The sequence below is a fragment of the Echiichthys vipera genome, assembly GCF_963691815.1.
Source record: "Echiichthys vipera genome assembly, chromosome: 3".
Taxonomy (NCBI): Eukaryota; Metazoa; Chordata; class Actinopteri; order Perciformes; family Trachinidae; genus Echiichthys; species Echiichthys vipera.
Window position 1 is genome coordinate 16,966,281 of NC_139828.1, and position 22,744 is coordinate 16,989,024.

Below are 22,744 nucleotides of genomic sequence, written 5' to 3' on the forward strand. Positions count from 1 at the left end.
TTCCAAACTGTTTGCCTGTCTGAGTAAACCCTTGAACTTTTACCACTGTTTCTGAGTCCTTTGTACTGCAATTGGGTCCATACACCACCCGTTACACAACACAGTTAAACTGTGTTATTACATGTTCATATGAATAGGAAATGCAAAAGAATAACTGGGACAGTTTATTTTCATAATGTATTCTCTCATATCCTCAGCCCTGGCTCCCGTTTTCCAATAACAATCGATCAGAGAAACAAGAAGAGTGTTTTCCACTCTTGAGAGTGACACTCATTTATCTACATTCATACATGTCATCAAGAATGGCTTCAGTTAAAATGCTTTAGAGCTTTAAACGGATTTCACAATCATTTAGCCATACAGTAGGATCATTTTGTTGGTGGAAAATATAATTCTGAAGACACATGAGCATTGATCTGTTTATCAAGAACATCCAGGGTAGACTGATCACCTTAGGTCCAATGTTTTTTTGAAGAATACAAATGTTAATTTGTGTGTGTATTATGCTTGTCTGTCAATGCACAAGACGAGTCAACAGGAGTGTAAATATCTGGGAGATAATTGTTTCTGAGCCTCAATTTACCTTCATATCATTTAACACGATAATTTTATACAAAGGGAAATAACACAAAACATTTAAATTCATTTTGAAAAGGGCAGTTTAGGTGTGATGAAATATTACTTTTCAAATTAAATAAAATCAACCATCTTTTCTTATACTAAGCTTATAATTTCTTATAAGCTTAGTAATGATTGACTTAGAATTGGAATATGAGGACAGCATATTAACAAATACTAATTCAGAAAAAAAATCGTCCTCAATAACAGACAAACTTAAAAGCAAAGTCAGGATGTGTTGTATGACTGCATCCAGATGACGATGATGGTAATGAAGCTGACTGATATAAAGAGGATGTAGAGGCTGAACAGCAGGCGGTCAATGATGAAACCCACTTGGATCCACTCCTCAGAGCTCTGGCTTCTGCCCAGCTGCTTCTCAAGCTGGAGGCGGATGGCTTGGATGTGCCTGCCCAGGTTCTTTAGCTCTTGCAGGGCCTTGACCTCATTCAGCCTTCCCTTCTGTTCTGGAGCCTCGCTGTCCTCTGCCGCCAGAGAGGAGACTGTCGTTTCTGTTGCACAGGAGATGAGGAGGGAGGTGATGGCAACCGTGACTGTTTATATTGGTCTGTGCAAAGATTTTCTGCATTAAGACTGCAGCTGTGTAAAACCGCATCCCAGGTCTGACATACCTTGTGCGCCAGAATTTTGGATGACTGTGTCTTCTAGATCTCTGGGCATTGGAGAAAGCCATACCAGGTTGCCAAGGATGTGAAGAACAAACACTCTGACCCAGTGAGGGACTGGAGGGTAGTGAACAGAGCCACACAGCAAGTTTGTGATAAGGATAGTCTCCAGTAGACTAGCCACCATCAAAGCCAGGCACAGACCAAGGAACACGTCTGGGATGAAAATAATAATACATGCTTTAAAACTAAAAATTGCTTAAAATCTTTTAAAATCTCCACAAAGCTGAGTCACAGACAAGTTAAATCCAGGCAGACAAGTCGGCACACTCTTTTTAGATACAATTTTTCAATCAATTTGCTGTCTCTCCCATGTACCCACCTTAAGACCCGTGGGGATCGAGCTTTTGAGTCTGTAACACCTGAACTATGGAACGCGGTGCCTGCACCCGACCAGTCTGTGGTTTCTTTTAAAAGGCGGATTAAGACATACTGTACCTGTTTAGACAGGTGTTTAGTTGACTTGTATGGAACAGGTCTATACTTTGTGTTACTGTGTAATGTTATGTATTTTGTTACTTCCATGATTGCCTTCTTGTAAGTATTTTTATGCCCTTGTTAACAGCTTTGCAACTTATATCTTTAAAAATAGGGCAATAATAGGGCAATTGCGCCATCAAAGCAGCAGCTATGGACTAACACTAGCATTTATTTAGAGTTGTGTGTCTGTCCTGATGAATGTACGTCCAATATTCATTAATTTGCCTTTTGGCTCTGCTTTGGTTCCCATCGTTTGAGGGAAGAATTTGTCACTTTAGCCGCTAAACTTGACTATATTTAAAGCTATTTGCTAGCTTTTTGAAAATGGTACACGAGAGCAGTGAAAATTAACAAAAATTGTAACTGGAAAGCAAAACAAAAACAAAAATGAAAAAAGCCTTAAGCATTTGAGTTCATGACTACAATTATAATTTATGAGTCTTTTAGGAGGATCCTCCTAATATAGACCCAAATGTGAGAATGTGATCCAAAATGACATAACTAGTGACCATACTAATACCATATCATTTAATTTTCTGATTTTTAGGCTCCAAGGGATTTTTGCACTGGTAGAACGTATTGTCAACTGACTTATGAGAGGTATGGTGTTTCCAGTCGTAGGCAGTAGGTCATTCATAATGAGAAGGAAAACGGTGTAGCCCAGGATGAGGGTCATCTTGAACAGGGACCGGTCCACACTCTGTGGAGGCAGCAGGAAGCTGAAGAGGTCCACTGTGATGAGGAAACAGCTGGGGATCAGGAGGTTCACCACATAAAGGGTTGGTCGACGCCTCACTGACACCTGTAGCAGTGCCACCAGATATACAGCAGCTGTTAAACCTCACTTCTCAAGTTTTAATTTCCACAGTACATCTAGTAATTAGCTTATATATTTTTGTATTTTCTCCATTTTACACTTCCTGTAAATATTTGTAAGTCTAAGAAGTATTAATACGGCAGAAGTATTTGGAAAATTATTTTTTCAAACAGGATTTGATATAGAAATTTAAACCTATATTTAAAAAGCAAGACAGCATAGGTAAAAAAAAAAAAAAAAACATGTGGACTGTTTAATGCCTAGTATAGGGCTTTTCACACTGTACTTAGAGACTACAATGTGAAAAGCCCTTATAATGGTTTTATAGACAGTATTTATGTGCAAATGACTATGTATGAGGTGTAGGTATATTTTATATCGTAAAATATTTGATGTAGACTAAAAGACTTCCCAAAAGACTTCCAAGTCCTTTCCTCCTTCTGAATCTTTCTGTTATCTTTCTTGTGTGTAAGTAAAATAAAACACTACAATAAAGTTACAGTCTACACTCAATCTCCGAACCTGTCGGCTATGGCTATTTATCTGATGACAATTTAGCCTTTCAATAACAAAATGATAATAAAAAGATAAATAGACAATAGCTGATGGGTTCCAAGATTGCACTTTGGCCAATGTGTTTCTCTTTTGCTCTCCACATGGACTGTTTAGCTGCATTCAACCAAAGCCTTCTCAAATGTGATTGGTCAATACCACTTGGGCAACAAATGCTACCCAAATCTTGTTCTGTTGCCTACAGATTCTACATTAATATATGTTTAGAATCTGTTTATGCAAATTGGTATACAATATTTCCTTACAAAGAAGCGAATCTCTTGGTACATTTCTTCATCCCCAGCTGGTAGAAGGAGTTCCTTTACTGTGAGTCCAACTAGTTCCCACTCACCCATAGTCGTCATCACTTTTTTAGAGTATTCTAACATATACTCTACAGTGTCTTCTAGGTTAATCTGCAGATCAGTCACTGTAAGAAAAATATAATACAGTCAATGCTTTTGTGTGATTTCATCCATTTATATTGACAATTACGAAAATGCTGATCTGCACTATTTAATTTAGATTTGTATTAAAAAAGATGACCACAACATATCAATCTGTAAATCTCAAGTATCAACACATCCTCATTAACTACAGACTAGATTGTTTGCCACTGATTCCCAAAACGGTTTCTATGACTATAGGCTAGTATTACATCTTGTAAAATGGTCACACAGAGCCAGTTTTAAACACGTGACTGTAACACGCAATCATTCAATTAAACAGGGTTAACCGCGACTATACTTGGCCGGGTTTGAAAAAGATTAACGTTTGGCTTTAAATTAGTACTTTTGTAGTTGAAAACTGAGAAAAACCATTAATATCAACTTCCTATTTCACAAGCGGAGGGATTAATAGTTTAGAATGTCCAATTAGTTTTTTGGTTTTATTTAAGGTTGGACTTTTTGATTCCATTTTATCTTATCTTTAATTCGTTTCCATAGTGTGTTTGTTAGTTATAGTTTAGTTTAATTTTTTTAAGAAATGTATGTTTTTGTGAGGGCCAAGTATAATGTTTCAGAAGTGTGTAGCTACATATAGATAGAAAGTACATGTTCGGAGAATGGCCTTAAGGTTTAATGCTATATCTTAGCCTTTAAAGCTATTTTAGCCTGTGAAGCAATTGCAGCAGAGCTGATTTATTTTCAGCATAGCTGGTTTAATTTCTTCGGTTTAATGTCTCGAAAGTCTCCTTTCTTCAGTATTGAAATATTATAGCTAAAAAATAATAATAATAATTTCAGTTATTTTTTTATTCATTTTATCAGTTTTTTAACCTAGCAATATAGTTTTCGTTTAGTTTGATTTTTATTTATTTAATTTTTTTCACTGCTTTTTTTCTTTTTTGTTTACTATAATAACCCTGTAACAGTGGTTCTCTGTGGGGAAAGTCATGTTTGTTTGACCCATGGACTGCCTAGACCTCCTAACTAACTACACACGTAAATATGGGTCATAGGCTGCTTGCACGATCAACCTATACAGCTTTTTGGGGGGTCAGGAGCGGATGGAAGTATTGTGTAAGTTCAAGACAAAACAAGATTTGGATCAGTTTCTACTTACCCCGATGTAAGTAGGAGTTGAAGCTTAAACTACAGTTTTGGATGTCAAATGGAAATGTGTAGATGTCGAGCCTGCAGGAGCTGATTACTTTTACAGGCTGCTCATCAAGCACAAAGCCATCAGAATACAGATACATGTATGGGACAAATGGAGCTGAGTTCTTCTCCATACTAAGGAACGGGAAAAGACAAAGAAGCCAGTGAATATGATTGGTATTATTTACTTTCTTTGTAAGAAAAGGAATGGCCAGCTTTTAGTAAATAGACTAAGAAATAAAAAGTTTTTAAGTTAAAGGAGCTCTACTCGAAATACTGGGGAAAGTTGCTTCCACACAGATATCACCCCAATACATGAAATAAGTAAAGGAGCTTCTATCTCAACAAACAATAGAAACACAGAGGGAGTATGACTTCATTCTCGGCTGAGGTCGCCATTACTTTACTATATCTTTCCATAGAAAATAGTTGTTTGCTACTGTACATTAATGCTTTGAATGACAAGTACAGCCCCTTTAATTGTATGTTTATTTATTAAATTTGTGTTGAGTCCCCAAAAAAAACATATTTATCATGGTTATTCACCAGTATATGGTCAATCAAGCTCTGGCCAGTGATAAAGTCTCAATGGTACTTACAATTCATTGATGACCACATCTGGTACCCAGAACAGTTTCCTTGGAATTGTAATCCATGAAGAACCGCACTGTTCTGGGTCCCACCTGACAAACTCATTTCTCCATTCCTGCAGCACAGATACAACACACACACACACACACACACACACACACACACACACACACACACACACACACACACACACACACACACACACACACACACACACACACACACACACACACACACACACACACACACACACACACACTTCACTACATGCGTTATAAAACGACAGCTTGCAGGTGATGTTTGGTTAAAATATATGGGCTCTTCTTATTGTTTTTTTGGTTTATTACTGTAAATCATGTAATATCTAGTATTCTGTTGCTGGTATATAAGGTAGAATCTGCCCAAAAACATACACTATGACCCAAACTTTTGTTTTTAGGATTCTCAAGCCTGGACAGAGATAAACAATTGTATCATTGCTAGTAAACTAAGAAGTTGATTGTAAGGGAATTACTTACTAAATATTGCCAGATAAACGTTTTCAGGACTTGGGCCTTTTCATCCTAAAAAAGAACCAACATTCATATTTTTTTTTTGCATTCCTTCTTTACAGACATTTTCACACCATATAGAAACTCAAAAAGATGAAATCCAGTTAAATTGCTCACATAAAGTTAAATGCAGAGTAAGAGAAAGTTAATAAACTTTATAAAATAAAATGAATCAGTTATTAATAAGTTGATATGTTGATTAAACTCCTTACACTTGAAGAAACAATCAGACATGGTCTACCAGTGGTTTGATTTTAGATAAATATAGTGTCACTTACCACTCCAAAAATGCCAAACAGGATGAAGCCAATGCTTACATTGGTGGGGGTTGACGTATTCACAACAGGTCGAATAGAGCTCAGGCTGAGGACCGGTTGGAGAGCCTCCAAAAGGGAAGGTGGGTTAGGTTGAGAGCAGTTCAGCATAAAGGAACTGCACGGAGCTATGGAGAAAAAATCCATGTGTCATTATGATTTTTAACTAGACTGGCCGCACCAACTAGCAGCTAGAAAGGTATTTTTCTGTTGCTGCTTCACTGTGTAGATGAAACAAGTTTGTTTTAATAATCCATAACCTTAAGTAGGAAGGTTATTTACGGAAACCCGGAAAGCCAGATGAGAAGAAAAAACAGATGATCCATTTTTGAATCCTGATCTAAATTGTTTTCTCTCCTGTGTTTATGACTTAAGATCAAGTGAAAAAAAGATTTTGAAACAGGAAATAATTGTCTTTTTGGAGGTCAGGATCATTTGTTGTCCCATGACACTGTGCTCTGGGTGCTGATTAAAATACATTTTTAGCCAAATAAAAGACATGGCCGTAATGTTACATAACTTACTAACCCTCAATGTACCTTGTCAGAATGTACCTTAGCTAGAATACGGGGGTAGGGGTGCATGGAGAAAATGAAAATAATATAAAAACTTATTTAAGAAAGATTAATTGTCAAGATCCCTGTCCTGTCAGGCTCTTCCCTCTTCCTTTCGTTTGAATTTGTCTCCCTCTGTCTGTTTCTCCCTGCTTGTGTCTTTTCCTTTGTGTTGGTCTGGCAGAGCTGGTAGGCGTGGTTCCGCCCAGCTGTGGCTCATCCCCTCATCAGCGTCTACTGGATAAATAGCCGGATATGGCTCACATTCACACAGTTCCTGTTGGTCCACCACCCGTCCTTGTTTGTCTCCTGATCCCCGCGTTTGTGCTTTCTCATCTACACACGGACCCCGTACCTGTTTTCCCTGTTCCCTGGATATTGTTTGTTATTTGTTTTTCTATTAAATATTCATCTAAATCGTACTTGTGTCTGTGTCTGCATTTGGGTCTCGCTCCACGAAGTTATTCCCCGCACCGTTCATGACATTATCCTGGCAAAACCTTTTTGTCTTTAACACGGGAGAAAACATTTGAGATCAGACAGAAAATGGATCACCAGAATTATTTTTTTTCTTCTCACTTGCCTCTTAGGGCTCCTGTAGATAGACCAAATCTACTGATAAAATAAGTTATAATGTTAAATAAATATATATATATTCCTTGACTTGACTTGGTTTGCAGAAAGTGACCTCCTTTTGCCAAAACAGTACAATGCCTCACTTAATTCAAAACCTTTTGATTTCCTTTATATGTTAGGATACCAGGCATACTGGCTTGAATCATAACTGTGAGATAATTAACTAGAAATCGATAACAAGTAGGAGATTGATATATTTTCATGCTATATCATACAGTAGGAGCTGTACTTACCAAGCATGAGCACAGAGATGAAGATGAATAGAACCTTAGAAGGCTTGACTTTCAGCGGGCAGCACTAAAAACATTAACATTGGGTCAAAGGCGGTTGTTAGTTTCAGTGGTATGCTGTTGGTTAGGGCTGTCCTGTAACTGTCCTGTAGAGTTGTCTACACACATTTTAGGTGGCAAATCCAGACATGATCTGGATAAGTATGCAATGTCACTGTACTTGAAATGAGACATGTCTGAAAAGACCCAAATCCCACACAGTCCCAACACTGGAAAACCATCAGAATATATCCAGATATAAAAGAGGTGTTTTGTTCAATTTAAAATCCAAAGGTAAAGTGTGAATTTTCAAGATTGCCAACATTAATGGGAGATCAATTAGTGTGGATTAGTAGATTTTTGTATTACAAAACACTTACAGATATGTTGTTTACCTACATGCATAATGCTTACAATACATTCTGCCAGTTCTGCATATTCAGATAGTTAAATACATGATATTTATTTTAAAACTACAGGGTAGAATTTCAAATGTATTGGAATTTGTTTTTAGATGTTTGGAGTAGAATTGACTTATTAGGACATCTCATGGGGGTACATATATTTTATAGGAGTTTGGATACAAGATATATATAATATATTGCCAAAAGTATGGCAAATAGCCCTTGCCCTAACCTGTATGAAACCTTCAGACATCAGTGTGTGGCCTCACTATTTCCTGAAGCAATGTTCCAAAATTTTGTGAATGGTTGTCCACATGGTTTTGGACGTGTATCGTACCCTTTTTAGTGTGTCAAACGATTTGTTCACTCTGTGTTACTATGAACTTGAAAACAAATATTTATTTATTTATATTATGTAGTTTTAAAGAGTTGGTTTGTGTAAAACGAATCTATGATAGAATATATGATTCAATATCAATAAATAAATAGGAAAATAATTGGAACATGATTTTTTTGTTTGAAATGAATGTCAATCGAAAACTGAATAAACGTTTTGAAGTCATTTTATTTTTGCATACAAGGGTGTCTTCCATTTTAGAATGGCACAATATAACACAAATGGTTTAGAACTATGTTTTATTAATGTAGAAGAGTTAATTTTAATGTCCAATAATGATAATGACATTTTTTCTATGATTACCAGTAATACAATAACTTTAGAATACGTATAAATGTCTTGGCTCAAAACAAAACAGCAAAATGATCATGCGTTGATCCAAATTCATCAAACGTATGAGTCACTAGCAGAGCCACTTAAAACAGACAGCAGTTGATTACTGACTGTATGAGTTCGCCCAGATAATGACAATGGTAATAAAGCTGACTGATATGAAGAGGATGTAGAGGCCGAACAGCAGGCGGTCAATGATGAAACCCACCTGGATCCACTCCTCAGAGCTCTGGCTTCCGCCCAGCTGCTTGTGGACCTGGAGGCGGATGGCCTGGAGGTCCTTGCCTAGGCTCCTCAGCTCCAGCACGGCCTTGTCCTCAACAGCCTGACCCCTCTCCTTTGGGAGCACATCAGCACCTTTTGGCTGTGCCACGACAGCATTGAGTTTCATGTCTAGGTTTCAAGGTAAAAAGAAGGTTGAAAATGTAAAAATGATCATTACTTTTACTCCTTCAGTATGGTGGAGTGTGGATAAACAATCATATAGATCCATCCCATTTACTTTGAACTGTATATGCAGTAATTGTCTGTAATCATACTTTTCTACATTTCTTTCATATATTTAACCACCTGAATCTCTTTCTTCTTTAGGCTTGTATGGAAGGCAAACGAGACGGCCAAGAATTTGTAGAACAAGCACTTGGATCCAGTGAGGGACAGGGGAGAAGTCAGCCGAGCCACACAGCAGGTTGGTGATGAGGATAGTTTCCAGTAGACTGGCAACCATCAGAGCCAGGCAGAGACAGAAGAACACATCTGATAGAATCAGACAAGGGAGAGGTTTGACAGTGTGTTATATTATTTACTGTACATTCAACAGGAGGAGAGCTGCCTGTGCTCGTCAAACATGAACACCTCTCTGTGCCCCTTCTGGAAATAGATATGTTAATTACTGCACATGTAAATCTGAACACTGTATCTGTTTATGGAATGAGGCAGGGGAATCACAATTGCAGCCAGGTTTAGTACTTGTTCACGCTACCTGCCCCAAAGCCCCATGTCCTTATGATCTTTTTGAAGGGTGAATGCTTCTGCAATGAATGAAAGCTTAATTATGGCAAATGGTCCACTGAGGACCACAGATCCTTATTTTTTTTCCCTTTTAGACTCATGCAGATACACTCTATATTAATGGTTATCTCATTCATTGATTTGCGTGTAATAGTTTGAAGATAGAAGGCTCATTATGATTACATCATTCTTTGCACTTGTGACCATAAGATTGCTGGAAGCTTACACACCTCGCACAGCAACTTGAGGAGTCAAAAGATTTATAATTATTTCCAGTAACAACTACAGCAACAACAGAATACAACAATCTCATTTTAAAGCAGGATACATAAGTAAAATGTTTCAATAAATACAGTTTGCCTAATCTAAATACCACTTACTTATAAGAGGTATGGTATTTCCAGTGACAGGCAGCAGGTCGTTCATGATGAGCAGGAAGACAGTGTAGCCCAGGATGAGGGTCATCTTGAAGGAGGACCTGTCCACACTCTGGGGAGGCAGCAGGAAGCTGAAGAGGTCCACTGTGATGAGGAAACAGCTGGGGATCAGCAGGTTCACTACATAGAGGGTGGCCCGGCGTCTCACTCTGACCTGCAGATTGAATTAACAAAACAGTCGGGTACCTTTTCTGCGCATATTTGAAAACAAGAATTTTTTTGCTGTGAAATACTGTTCTCATGACTCGGTCCCCATACAGGATCTTTACTGTAATTGAACAATTAAGGATTTGAACGGCAGTGCTGTTTCTAAGTGTGTTGGACAAATGCGGGTCAAACGTTTTAGACGAAATAACCAAATAAGAAATTCTAAAACATAGATTCACTTCCAACCCAAACATATATTCTTAGAATCTGAGGCTGAAATGCAATTTAAAGACATTAATGTAAACCTACATGAAATTCAAGTGTATCAATGTCAACACCATTTATAAGTCCTGGGTCACTTTTGTGGGTGTTAATATCCAGCAGCTCCCACTCCCCCATAGTGGTCATCACATTCTTGGAATTCTTTGTGATGCTATCTCCATCCCATTTAGGATTCAGAAAAATCTGTATGTCCCTCGCTGGGGAGAGAAGAATAGAGAAGTATATTATCCCATTAAGTCAAGGCCACATTACAGAAGTATAGTATTTGCCGTCCGTCACTGGCAATAGATAATCCTCCTTCCCATCTGTTCATCAATTAATCATCCAAACTCTGAGGTCACAAGGTCAATAATTTTTTTCAGTAACTCTAAAACAGCATTTATTTTTACTGCATCAACAATAAAACAGTTGTCCAGAAAAACAGTTAAAGTATAACTTTCAGTTACTTCACCAAAAACAACTTTATTAAGCACAATACACAAAAAATGTACTCTTGGTGTCCCAAAATAGAAGCTGACATCAGACATGGTGTTTCAACATGCATTATTGCTTACATAAAGGAAAAACTTACTGCTTCTTACATTATTTTGTGGATTTTGTTCAAACTGGCATGCAGAAGTTATTGAAGTAGTCAGTAACTTTTTTTTTTGTTCTAATATATGCTGACACTGTCACTATATCCTGACAGCACTATGAAATCATAGACTGTATAAAAAATGGACGTAGCCTCTCCGTCGAGGTCCGTTCTCTCAAATTGATCCAATCATAATCGCCTCGGGAGACACCCTCCTGTCAAACTTTGACTCATTTGCCTCATTTCCTCTTAAAAAAAAGAGAGTGGGGGGAGGGGAGGGAGATGTGTCTATTAGGCCGAGCCTCAATTTATTTATGACTTTTAACCTCCAAAAAAATAAAAACTACCTTGGTACAAAAAAATTCACCCTCCTCGGTTTTGTCATGGAGATATGGCCTATGAATACAGACTAGAATGTTTTTTTTGTACCAAGTCTTGAATAAGTTTAATTATGCTGTGAAAACGGTCTATTTAACATTGGGGTTAATTAGAAATTGCTCTATTATGAGACCTGTCCCTAGCGCACACTCGTTGAACTGCAATTTTTGGCACTTTCTTATTGGATCAACCAGGAAATCGCTGTGGTTGGGGCTTGTATGAGACAGAGTATCTGTGAAAAAGTCATGCACCTCTTCATCCACCTGCTGCTCCCTGAATGATCCTAATGGCATTTGCAAGATTCAACCACGATGCAGTGTTAATGACTGCTTGTGAAGTCCGATTTAACTGTGAAACTAGGCAGCGCTGAATAATATGAATCAACATTCTATTACTGTATTGTCTATTTCTGGTGTATTCTGGTGTTTTCAGAAACATATTTTAGTGAACTGCTGTGAAATGAGAAAGTTAGTGACAAAATCAAGCCAAGCCCTGCCCACTGGTTGACCAGCACAAATGAGTCATACGGTACATAATACATAATCTTGATTTATATTTGATCAGTGCTGCCTAGTTTGACAGTTTGATCAGAGTCCATGAACAGTCATCGATACTGCATTTGAGACTCCTCGGCTCTTATGGTTTATTTAAGGGTGGCCATGAAGATGCCATTATGCGTAATCAGAGAGCAACAGGTGAAAGCAGGGGCACATGAGTTATTCACAGTTTCAGCTTCAACTTTACATGAGCTGTTCCCAGCATTTAATACATTATAACAGCAAACAAATATTTTCTATGTAAATTTATAGTGGAGTAATGACATATTGAGCAGAGAATTAAGTCACTCTCTCACACTCACAAGCTCTGTGTGTGTTGCAAGCCAAGTTTCTCTTTTGTATATAGACAGTCCGGCTGCATTTGCATGTAAGTGAATGGGAGTATTTCACAAACTGAGGAACAGACTGTGAAAGCTGTGTGTAATTCCAGCCTACTGTTTTTCAGTGTTTCAACAGCTCCTTTAAATACAGGAAAAGAAACATCGAGTGATGTGGCTTACCATAGTGGATGTAGGAGTTGAAAGTCATAGTGCAGTTTTGTATATCGAATGGGAAGGTGTAGATATTGAGGTTACAGGAGCTGACAACTCTGACCGGTAGAGCATCGTGCACCCTACCATCGCTATGAAGTTGCACATATGGGACAGAGGGAGCTGTGTTTTCATCCATACTGCAAGACAACAACAAGCAGAGATCTTATGAGTAAAATTTCTCATCATCTTATAAGTATAACATGTTAAACCAAAACCTGATGTACTAAAAATACAGAAATGAGTCACCTGTTTTATCAAGTGACGTTTACCTTCTGTACAACAAACATGAGCACAGCAGTTTATTTTGAGACAATCCCACATACACCTTCTTGCTACCAGCAATCCTGACTAGAGTACCAAATGCGGGTTAATCGGCAGCTGAAAATAGTGTTAAAAATGCACAATTCACTCCAGGTTGAATAATGTTTGGAAATATATACATACTCACAATTCATTGATCACAATATCTGGCACCCAAAACTTGGTTCTGGGAAGAGAAATCATTTCGGTGCCACACTGGATTGGATCCCAGCTGACAAACTCATTCATCCACCACTAGAACAACAAAAGTGGTGTCAGTGCTCAGAGCATGTAACATCCCACAATTATCCCTACATTACTGACTAAGACAAGAAGATTAAGTAGATAAGTACTTACATAATTTAGCCAAATGTAAGTGAGCAGGAGTTGAGCCTTTTCGTCCTGGAAGAAAAGAAGAGCTGCTTTAAGGCACACAAAGAGTGGCAGTGGTTTCTAATGGGTTTTCTGGTGACCACACAAATCCAAAAGAAAGTCTCAGTGCAGTCCAGAAACATAAAGTGGCTTAAATCAGGTTACATTTGGTTTAAGACAGCGGCAGAGTAAGCCTAAACATACCACTCCTAGTATCCCATACATGGTGAAGTGTGTGCTGACGTTGGTGCAGGTGGTCATGTTCATGACGGGTCGTATGGAGCTCAGGTTAAAGATTGGAGTCAAAGCCTTCAGCAGGGCGGGTTGGTTCGGCTCAGAGCAGTTCACCTTGATGGCACTGCCCGCAGCTGAAGAGAAGATTCAAAACTCCCATCAAAAGTCCCATCATAAACATATCTTGGCTTATTTTCAACAAAACACGAACTAACAAAATGGATTAAAAATAAAGTCTCAGCTTCATTTTCTAGAACTAATTGGGATTTCGATTAACTCGTTTCATGCAAAATACAAAAGTATTAAATCTTCTTTACAATATTGCACACACTTACATTGTGTACATGCAGTACACAGTCCCCTGCACATTTTCATTCTATGACTTTAATAGTTATATTATTTGAGATGTTACCAAAAGGCTTACCTGGTATAAGAATGAAAAACATGACCACAGTGGGCCTGACTGATGGAGGGTGACACTAGAATAAAGCAACAATTACAATAATTATTTAAAGTGTTTATTTAAAACATTAAAGCCATTGATAATTAATTATTTACGGAAAAGGCTATCACTTACAGAGAGGATTTATCATGACTTGTGTTGTATTAAGCCTTGGAAATATCACTTCATAACACACAGGATATGCACCAGAAAGATACTTTACCTTCAGTGTAGTTCCCTTGGGTATCATGATGTCAAGATCTAAATATTTTTCTTTCTACAGTTATCAGATGGAAACAGGTTCCTCAGTATGTCTGGAGAGGACACAGAATAATGATCACATTGCTTTGTGGGATAATTCGCTTTTAGTTTTCAATTGTGTGAACAAGAGAGTCATCTATCCATAAATAACTACTGCCCAAGGCATACCCACCACTTACCTGGCAAACTCACCCTTGCAAGACTAAATTCAGCCTTAGTGACCAAGATATACAAAATGCCAGTGTAAACCGAGCGTGATGTGGACAAACCCCTTGCAAATTATTTGGGAAATGGAAAAGTCTGCACGGCAGCTACTTTCCCTGCAGGTGGTTTCATACAAAACAAAGATAAACCACAGTTAATGCATTGTACCGCAGTGTGTGACTTGCAGATGGTGAAGACTGACCACGGCAGCATCAATGTCACACCTGCTGCTCATAAGCAAATAAAGAAACATGTGTCCTCTGGTGTCACCCCAAACGTCCTGCCAGCCAACCCTTTTTTTCATTTTATATTAATGTTGTCTGTTGCTGTCAAATGAACCAAGCTGCACAACTTTGCTCCAACACACAAACCTTCTGCAAATCAACCTTTCTTTATGTAACTACTGTTCAACAAGTCATCACAATGTGATTCTCTAACAAACTTGGTGTTCATTACAAATGTACAGAAATAGTCAACGTAAGTAATCTAAATTAATTGAACCGTTGAGGCTATTCAAGTGCTGTTCCTGTCAGTCACATAGACAAACCACTGCAATCATTGATTTTTCTTTGAATCTGCTATGTAGTGTTAAATATGAGGAGGTGTGGGCGACACTCTTTCTTCATTTCTTCTGTTAGAAATTACATTGCTTCCTTCATACTATAGACACTTTACCACGTTGCTGTTACCATGCATAAAAAAAGAAAAAAAAACCTACTCTAGGAAGAAAATCCAGATTTCAAGCCTTATTTACACATTAAATAATAAATAAATCACACCAATTTATTTGAAAACAGAAAATACTCACACTTCAAATAACAAATACATTTAGATTATTTTTTATTATTATTGACTGCCAACAAGAAAAAAAAAGAAAGCTTATATGCACCTAATTTTTATGTAAATATGATACATAATAATATGAGGGCTCAATACAATGAAACAGAATGTCAGGAGGGAAAGTCTTATCCAACTAATACTTTACTAATATGAGTTTAGGCATAAAACCCAGAGAAAAACATTACTTTAAATTAGATTAAATAAACAAAGCTGCTGACTTGAAGGCAATGCAAGCTTAATTTCTAGCACAGATGCCTTTCATACAGGCCTCACAATGAGCAGGCTCATGGGGACTTTTGACATCCATGCTTATAAAAGGTCTGTGTCCTTCACCCAGGTCTTCATGGTAGCATTTAATCTTTATCTTCTTCACTAGATTCTCCATGAGGATGTCGATGTTCTCGGAGGTGATGCTGGGGCTCTCCATTGGAGCGTCGCTGCACATCTTGCAGTTCTGACGGAAGCGCCTCACCTTGACAATGCCCTGTCCGTTTGTCAGGCACATGTGGAAGACCACCATCACCCTGTTGGAAGGCCAGCCTCTCCCACACTTGGTGCATTTGAACCTTAAATGACAGAGGACCCAAATTAAAGAAAGTCTTAACTGGCCCTTTGACAAAATGAGACTCTTTCTCTGGACTAAAACCTATAGTCGTACCAATGACATTATTTTTTCTTTATCTCTAACATAACTCAGCTTTTGTCACACTGGATATGGTTTTAATTTACAATAATGTCCTTAATCCAAAACTAACTTTTATCCTTTTTATACTTTACTTTTATTAAGTTTTGTTTGTACACAATTACAGGTTCTATGTGTCCACCAGCATCTCAGACTAAAACAAATGGCTGTTGACATACAGTAGCAAATATTTGTTGTAATAATCCGCAATAACAGTAGCTGTAATATTGATGTACAACAAACAAAATCTCATATGTAGAACCTTTAAGTAGTACAAAGAAATATAATAACGTATAAGCCCTAATGGACCAAATGCAGCCATTATACTGTAATGTACATTAAACTCATATATACCATACTGTATTTAAACAACATCTACAGTGCTAACAGTAGTCCAGCACACTGACCTTGCACAGGTGTTCCTAATGTACTGCTCCCAGCCCAAGTTTGGGCAGTCGGGCACAATACTTTCATCAAACTGCAGACACCAGGAGTCTTCTGGTTCAAGATCGTTTGCTTTCATCTGGAAGAGACGTGTCCAGTCTTCCATCCTGCCAGTGTCAGTGGTGTCAGTGGCTGAGGACAGAAAAACAGAACAGATAGGACAGCGAGACAAAACACTGACAGCTGATCTGCACGGTATACAAACAACTTGTTAGAATGACTGGTGCCTACTGTAGGTTGAGAGACTGTGACTCAGCTAATATCAAATTCTGGGAAGTGAAACTTAAAAGTGTAAAACTGGTTTCCTTAAGTTTCGAGTCTTGTTTGTTTTGATTTGGTCACCAGACTGAACCCACAGTATATGCACACTGATGATGAGAAGCTCATGTCATGAAACTGTAACTGATTTGTGTGTGTTTGGGGAGTGAAGGTGCCTTAAGATTATCGCTGGCTTGAAGTCAACTAAAAGTTAACTTTTCATTTACTAATATCATACACATAATACATGTGATTAGTGTGAACTAACTGAAGTACAATCATTTTGTGTTTCATAAAGACTTAAATGCACTCACTAATGTAAGATTACATGAGAAAGGAAACTGAAATGTTTTACAGGTGTATTTATTCATGCAACACTGACTGGTTGGTGTGATGCTGCCTTGTCTACTATGTATGTATGTATGTATGTATGTATGTATGTATGTATGTACTAGATATATGTGCAATTTACATTTACAATTACAGTAACATTTCTTTCCTGCACATGTCCAATTATTATTTCTAATATTGAAAATATATTTAAACAATAGAATACTTATTAATTTTCTCATTTAAATATGAGTTGAGAAAAAAGTATTGTCCTGTTTACAGATCAGTTTACCTAAATAACTATTATATACCAATAGTCTAATAATGATTTAAACCTATTTATTTAAAAACAGAAAATACACACATAACAAATCATAAATCCATTCAGTTTATTGCCTGTATATGCTTTATTTATCAGAAACATTTCTGTTCACAAGAAGGCTGGTTTAATGTTTTTGCAGACAAATATTTTATAGAAAGAAACAACAAACATGAATATACTGTATATGAAAGCTTATATGCACTTCATCATATAAAAATGATGGGAGCAATACAATGTAACAGTATGGCAGGAGGGACTCCTAAACAGTACAACTGATGCGTTGCTCTTATGAGTTTAGACATAAAGCTTAATTAAAACTCTAGGCAGCCTATATAAATAAAATTGTATGTATTTATTTACAAAAAAGGCTGACTTAAAGGCAACACAAGCTTATTTCCTTGGACAGATGCCTTGCATACAGGCCTCACAGTGCTTAGGCTCATGGGGGTTGTTGCCATCAAAGCTTCTAAAATGCCTCTTCTTCCTGCCCAGATTTTCATTGTAGCATTTTATTCTTATCTTCTCAACCAGGTTCATCAGGAGGGTTTTGATGTTCTCTGAGGAGATGCTGGGTATCTCCATCGGGGCTTCGCTGCACACCTTGCAGTTCTGACGGGAGGGCCTCACCTTCACAGTGCCCTTACCGTTTCCCAGGCGCATGTGGCAGACCACCATCACCCTGTTAGAGGACCAGCCTCTTCCACACTTGGTGCAGTCGAACCTTGAAAATGACAAAAGAAATATAACATGTTGACAACCAACTAAGTTCCAGTGGAAGTTTTGGCCATAGAAACATTTCAAAGCGGAGATGCTTTGGCAAAAGAAATTATATCTGGGTTTAAATGTCAGATGGTTGACCCAAATCATTAACTTCCAAAGGTCACCAAAGGTGAATAGAAGGAGAAAGAGAGTGATTTGAGGTATCCTCCATCCTGTTTACAAAATGAAAATAGAATCTTTGTTATGACATTTTTGCCAAAATATTATATATCCTTATTTCTTTGGCAAAATAACTCTATAAAAACGTTCAAAGTGCAGAGTGCATGGCATGGCATTAACTTATACCCTTAACCCTAACCTTTAATTTAAATAGTGCATGTACATAGACAAACAAAGAAACTTAATAAACCTAATGCATCCACTATAAAGCATAAACCATACACACTAACTGCAGTATTCAACTGTAGTGCAACACACTGACCTTCCACTTGTGTCCACAATGCACTTTTTCCATCCCCATCTTTGGGAGTTATTCCCAAGAGTTTCATCAAACTCCAGATGCCAGGAGTCTCCTTGTTTAAGATGTTTTGCTGTAATCTGGAAGAGACGTGCCCACTCCGGTTCTGCCATCCTGTCAGTGTCAGTGGTGCTGATGGTTCAGCAAGAGACAAAACACTGTCAGCTGATCTGCAGGGTATACAAACAACTTGTAAGAAAAATGCCTGTGTAGAAATAATATGACTCAACCAGTAGAGAGAGGGGAAATGAAAACTTAAAGGTGCACGCTTTACTCCTTAGGTTTCACTAGTGAGAAAGTCTGCAAGAGAAATGAAACTGAAACATTTTCCTGTTTTATTCATGCAACAGTGCCACTTGCTGGTGGTCTGCTGTAATGTCTTCTATGTTTTCAGTTTTGAAAGAATTTTTTTTTTTATTCAAATACATAAAATTATTCTGTAGAGGTAATTTCACTTTACTGTAATTGGCTGGTACCATGGAAACATAACGTGACAGAAAATCATTGCCAAACCCATTAAAAAATATATTTAATTCAGACTTAATATATTGTTTTATGGAAAAGTTTTACTTTCATTCTCTACCCCTTAAACGCCCCGTGGGTGTTTTTTTTATTAGCTTCTGATAAAGATTCTACATATTCAACATTTAATTAATTGTATTTTATATCAAGGCCATTCTGATCCACACTCCATTTCACAGGGTGGCGGTAATGCGCACTTATACAAAAAAACAAAACAGGAAGAAGAAGAACCGGAAACAGGGCTTGTTGGTATGGTAACGGAGAGGCTCTGCGAAGATGCGCCCGTTAACAACCGTCTGACTTCTTTACCTCTTTCTCTTCTTATAGCAAGCGTTATATTATTGACATGCAATGGAGGGGTCCGATACATACCTTATACGACCTAATCACCAGTACAAGTGAGTTGATAGTTACATATAATTTTACAAGTAAAGTAACGTTAAGTGTCTTGTTAGCTTAACCGCATTACAAGTTAGCTACGACAGTATTTGGCGTCAATACTGTAACTTATCTGATGGACGTTTGTCAGAAACGTTAAACATAACGGTAATGCTAACTGGCTAACTATAACCAACACATGTTGGCACATTATGTGGTAATAATCCTGTCTGCTTCACTGTTCACCCAGGGTTAAGAAGGCACTCAGTTTAAAACACAAACATTTCAAATTAGAACATTACGTCAAAGTACTGGGTAAATATAAAAAGGCTACAGTATGTAAAACACAGGGTTCGCACGGGTGCTAGAAATCCTTGAAAACACTTGAATTTTAATGTGGTGTTTTCAGGTTTGAAAAGTGCTTAGATTTTGAACGACGTGCTTGAAATGTTATGTTTTTTTGATGGCACATGAAAATATGATATAATACAGAGAAAGAACATCTCCATATTTGAGAGATTGAAAGCAGCATTTTGTGACATTTTTGCAAGAAAAATTACTTTAGATGATTACCAGATGATCAAACAGTTGGTGATTATAATTCTGTTGATCTATTAGTGGAGTTAGTTTTCCCTTCATTCGTCGTCCTTCTGTAGAGAGCTGTCTAAAAACATAATTTTGATTGTTTATAGGACAATAACATCTAATTTAATGTGATGATCAAATGCAATAATAAGTAAACTGAAAACTGAGTATTGCATTGTATACAAATTCGTACTTAGTTTACCACAGCTGTAAGGTGCTGGAAAATCATGGAATGCACCTTGAAATGCTTGAAAATTGGAAAAGACATAAAACATATTGATGTACTACAATACTGTAATTAATAAAATTGTACACAACCATCATTGAGAGATTTCTACAGCTCTGGCGTCCATACTGAGAAAAGCTGATCACCAACTGTGACCATGTTATTGTTACATCTTCCAGGTTTAAGCCAGCTGTTGTGAAGGAGTGCATTCGTGAAGTTGTGAGGGAACGACTGTCTGGGATGCGGTACGACCCAGAGGAAGTCCCAGAGCTGTCACGTTCATTAGCAGACTGCATTAAGGACAAAGTGAAGAGTGAGTGATGCTTGTATCTTGAATTATTACACACTTGTATTTTTTTTTAAGAATATTTTTTGGGCCGTTTTTTAAAGCGTTTTTATTACAGAGGACAGATATGAAATGGGGTGAGAGAGAGGGGGAGACATGCAGTAAAGAGCCGCAGGTTGGAGTCGAACAAGACCTTCAGCCGCTTTACATGGGGCGACTGCTTTAACCACTCAGCCACCAGCCGCCCCAACACTGTTGTAAATTTAAAGTGTTGTTTAAAATAATTACTGTAATAGAAGTTAAAACTGTCACTCAAATGCTTATTTGAATAATAGTAAGAAAGGAGACGGAGCAACTTGGTTGTGTCAATTCAGTCTGTTGCCATTTAATCTTGAATCTTAAAACAGAGGCCGAATGCACAGTAACAAAATGGATCCTCAGACAAAATACATTTTAAACATAACTAGATTGTTACTTGAATTTGTAATTTTGGGCAAGTCTAGATTACTTAAAAAAAGGATTTATCGAAGATTGGATACATTCACTATCCTCCTGATTGACAAGACGAAAGACTAAAGATGTTCTCCCAATGATGAAACAGATTTCACTGGTGTGTCTGTCAGTACAGGACCAGGCTGAATCCCTAAGTAAATGCTACACATTAAATATAGCATACCAGTAACCCTCTTTGCAAAATGTTGCACAATTTCTGATGTAAATTATAAACAAAATTGCTCTTCAACAGGTGCAGGGTTTGACAGATACAAGCTTGTCGTGCAGGTTGTCATTGGAGAACAACGGGGACAAGGCATCAAGTAAGTGATCATTTTATAGTGGTTAAAAAATATCTGTTACAATTTGTAAAACTACTATGTTTTTGTGAGATACTCTCTTTGTCCCTTTTCATTAGCCTTTCATTAATAACTCTTCATTGATAAACAAAAAAAATGTGTGAATGTGTGCTTTATGGATGCTCAAGCTGCAATACAATGCAAAAGACCAGCAATGTAATAACAGCACTGTACAATATTTCACAGAATATTTAACAGTATTGACGCAATTTTCCTTACCTCACCACTGTCCCGTACTTGCATTTTTCACAGTGTTTGAGTGACACAAGAACTTTTACTTATTTAAAAATATGAACAAGATATTTCAAAATTCCAGGAAACAACCCATTTACTGACTCAATTTTCAAGTAAAAATGTAAATTGTAAACATCATAGAAACAGTGTTGATTAAATGGCTCTTCTTCTGGATTACATTACGTTGGCTTTTCAGAAAGTACTTCAGACCTTCAAAAATGAATCTGTGAACTTCTATGTGTTTTACCAGGATGTCTTCAAGGTGTTTGTGGGATGCTGACACAGACAACTATGCAGAAGATGTTTACATGAATGTAGGTGCCTTTGTTCTGTTCACTCCAACTTGTCAAAGACTTGTTTTTCTTCAATTAATTGTGTTTTACCTCTGGGTACAGGACAGCTTGATCTGTGTGGTGGCAGTTTTCGGAAGTTATTACTACTGAGGATGGATGACGGAGAATTCTTTCAGATAAAAAGATGTGAGGTGAACATACAAATGACACTTCTGACAGTCAGCACTTCGGGTCCACAGTGCGTTTATCTGAAGTAACTGTATGTAACTGCTGAATCTTGAGTTCAGGCCAGAATATGAGTGATGGATAACTGTGCTGAAACCGAGTCTAAAATATTAACAAATGTGTTTTAATATCAGATGTCTGATATAATTAAAAAAAAAAAAAGTTACCTACCTACTGTTCCCACAGATATATGGGATAAATATATACATATTAAATAATGTTAAATCTGTGCTGATGGATTATATTTTCCAAGAATTCACATAAAATGCCACCTGAGGTGATCCAGATTGGATTTCATTTTTTTTCTTCACATGCCCATCACACCTATTTCAACAGTCATGACTCATTGTGTGCTGGAGGACTGCCTGCCTGGCATGAAAATGGAGGATGGAGGACATATACTGTACCAGTCACACATACAGGGAACATGCTTTATGAATATAGCAGTTTCAGAAGTGAGCAGCATGGACAGTAGTATTACCCTTAACAATGTTAA

At 37.5% G+C, this 22,744-nt stretch overlaps 3 protein-coding genes across 3 annotated transcripts; 1 reads left to right on the top strand and 2 right to left on the bottom strand.

Moving 5' to 3' along the window:
* Positions 1 to 846: 846 nt before the first annotated feature.
* On the bottom strand, positions 847 to 9,194 carry LOC310945043 (5-hydroxytryptamine receptor 3E-like; the record flags this gene model as incomplete). The annotated part of the gene is made up of 8 exons (XM_083910984.1): positions 847 to 1,130; positions 1,251 to 1,460; positions 2,376 to 2,586; positions 3,420 to 3,583; positions 4,720 to 4,816; positions 6,175 to 6,338; positions 7,188 to 7,272; positions 8,958 to 9,194. The coding sequence occupies 8 exons, from the start codon at positions 9,192 to 9,194 to the stop codon at positions 847 to 849; spliced, it is 1,452 nt and encodes a 483-aa protein (XP_083767110.1).
* Positions 9,195 to 9,365: 171 nt separating this feature from the next.
* On the bottom strand, positions 9,366 to 14,320 carry LOC310945044 (5-hydroxytryptamine receptor 3A-like; the record flags this gene model as incomplete). Its single annotated transcript, XM_083910985.1, has 9 exons — positions 9,366 to 9,559; positions 10,195 to 10,405; positions 10,708 to 10,877; positions 12,690 to 12,859; positions 13,171 to 13,277; positions 13,380 to 13,424; positions 13,599 to 13,762; positions 14,053 to 14,107; positions 14,294 to 14,320. 9 exons carry the CDS (start codon positions 14,318 to 14,320, stop codon positions 9,366 to 9,368), a joined length of 1,143 nt encoding a protein of 380 aa, XP_083767111.1.
* Positions 14,321 to 19,428: 5,108 nt separating this feature from the next.
* dynlt2b (dynein light chain Tctex-type 2B) lies at positions 19,429 to 22,451 on the top strand. Its single transcript, XM_083940357.1, has 5 exons — positions 19,429 to 19,568; positions 20,539 to 20,672; positions 21,391 to 21,460; positions 21,981 to 22,044; positions 22,126 to 22,451. Exons 1-5 carry the CDS (start codon positions 19,522 to 19,524, stop codon positions 22,171 to 22,173), a joined length of 363 nt encoding a protein of 120 aa, XP_083796483.1. The 5' UTR covers positions 19,429 to 19,521; the 3' UTR covers positions 22,174 to 22,451.
* The last annotated feature ends 293 nt before the right edge of the window (positions 22,452 to 22,744 follow it).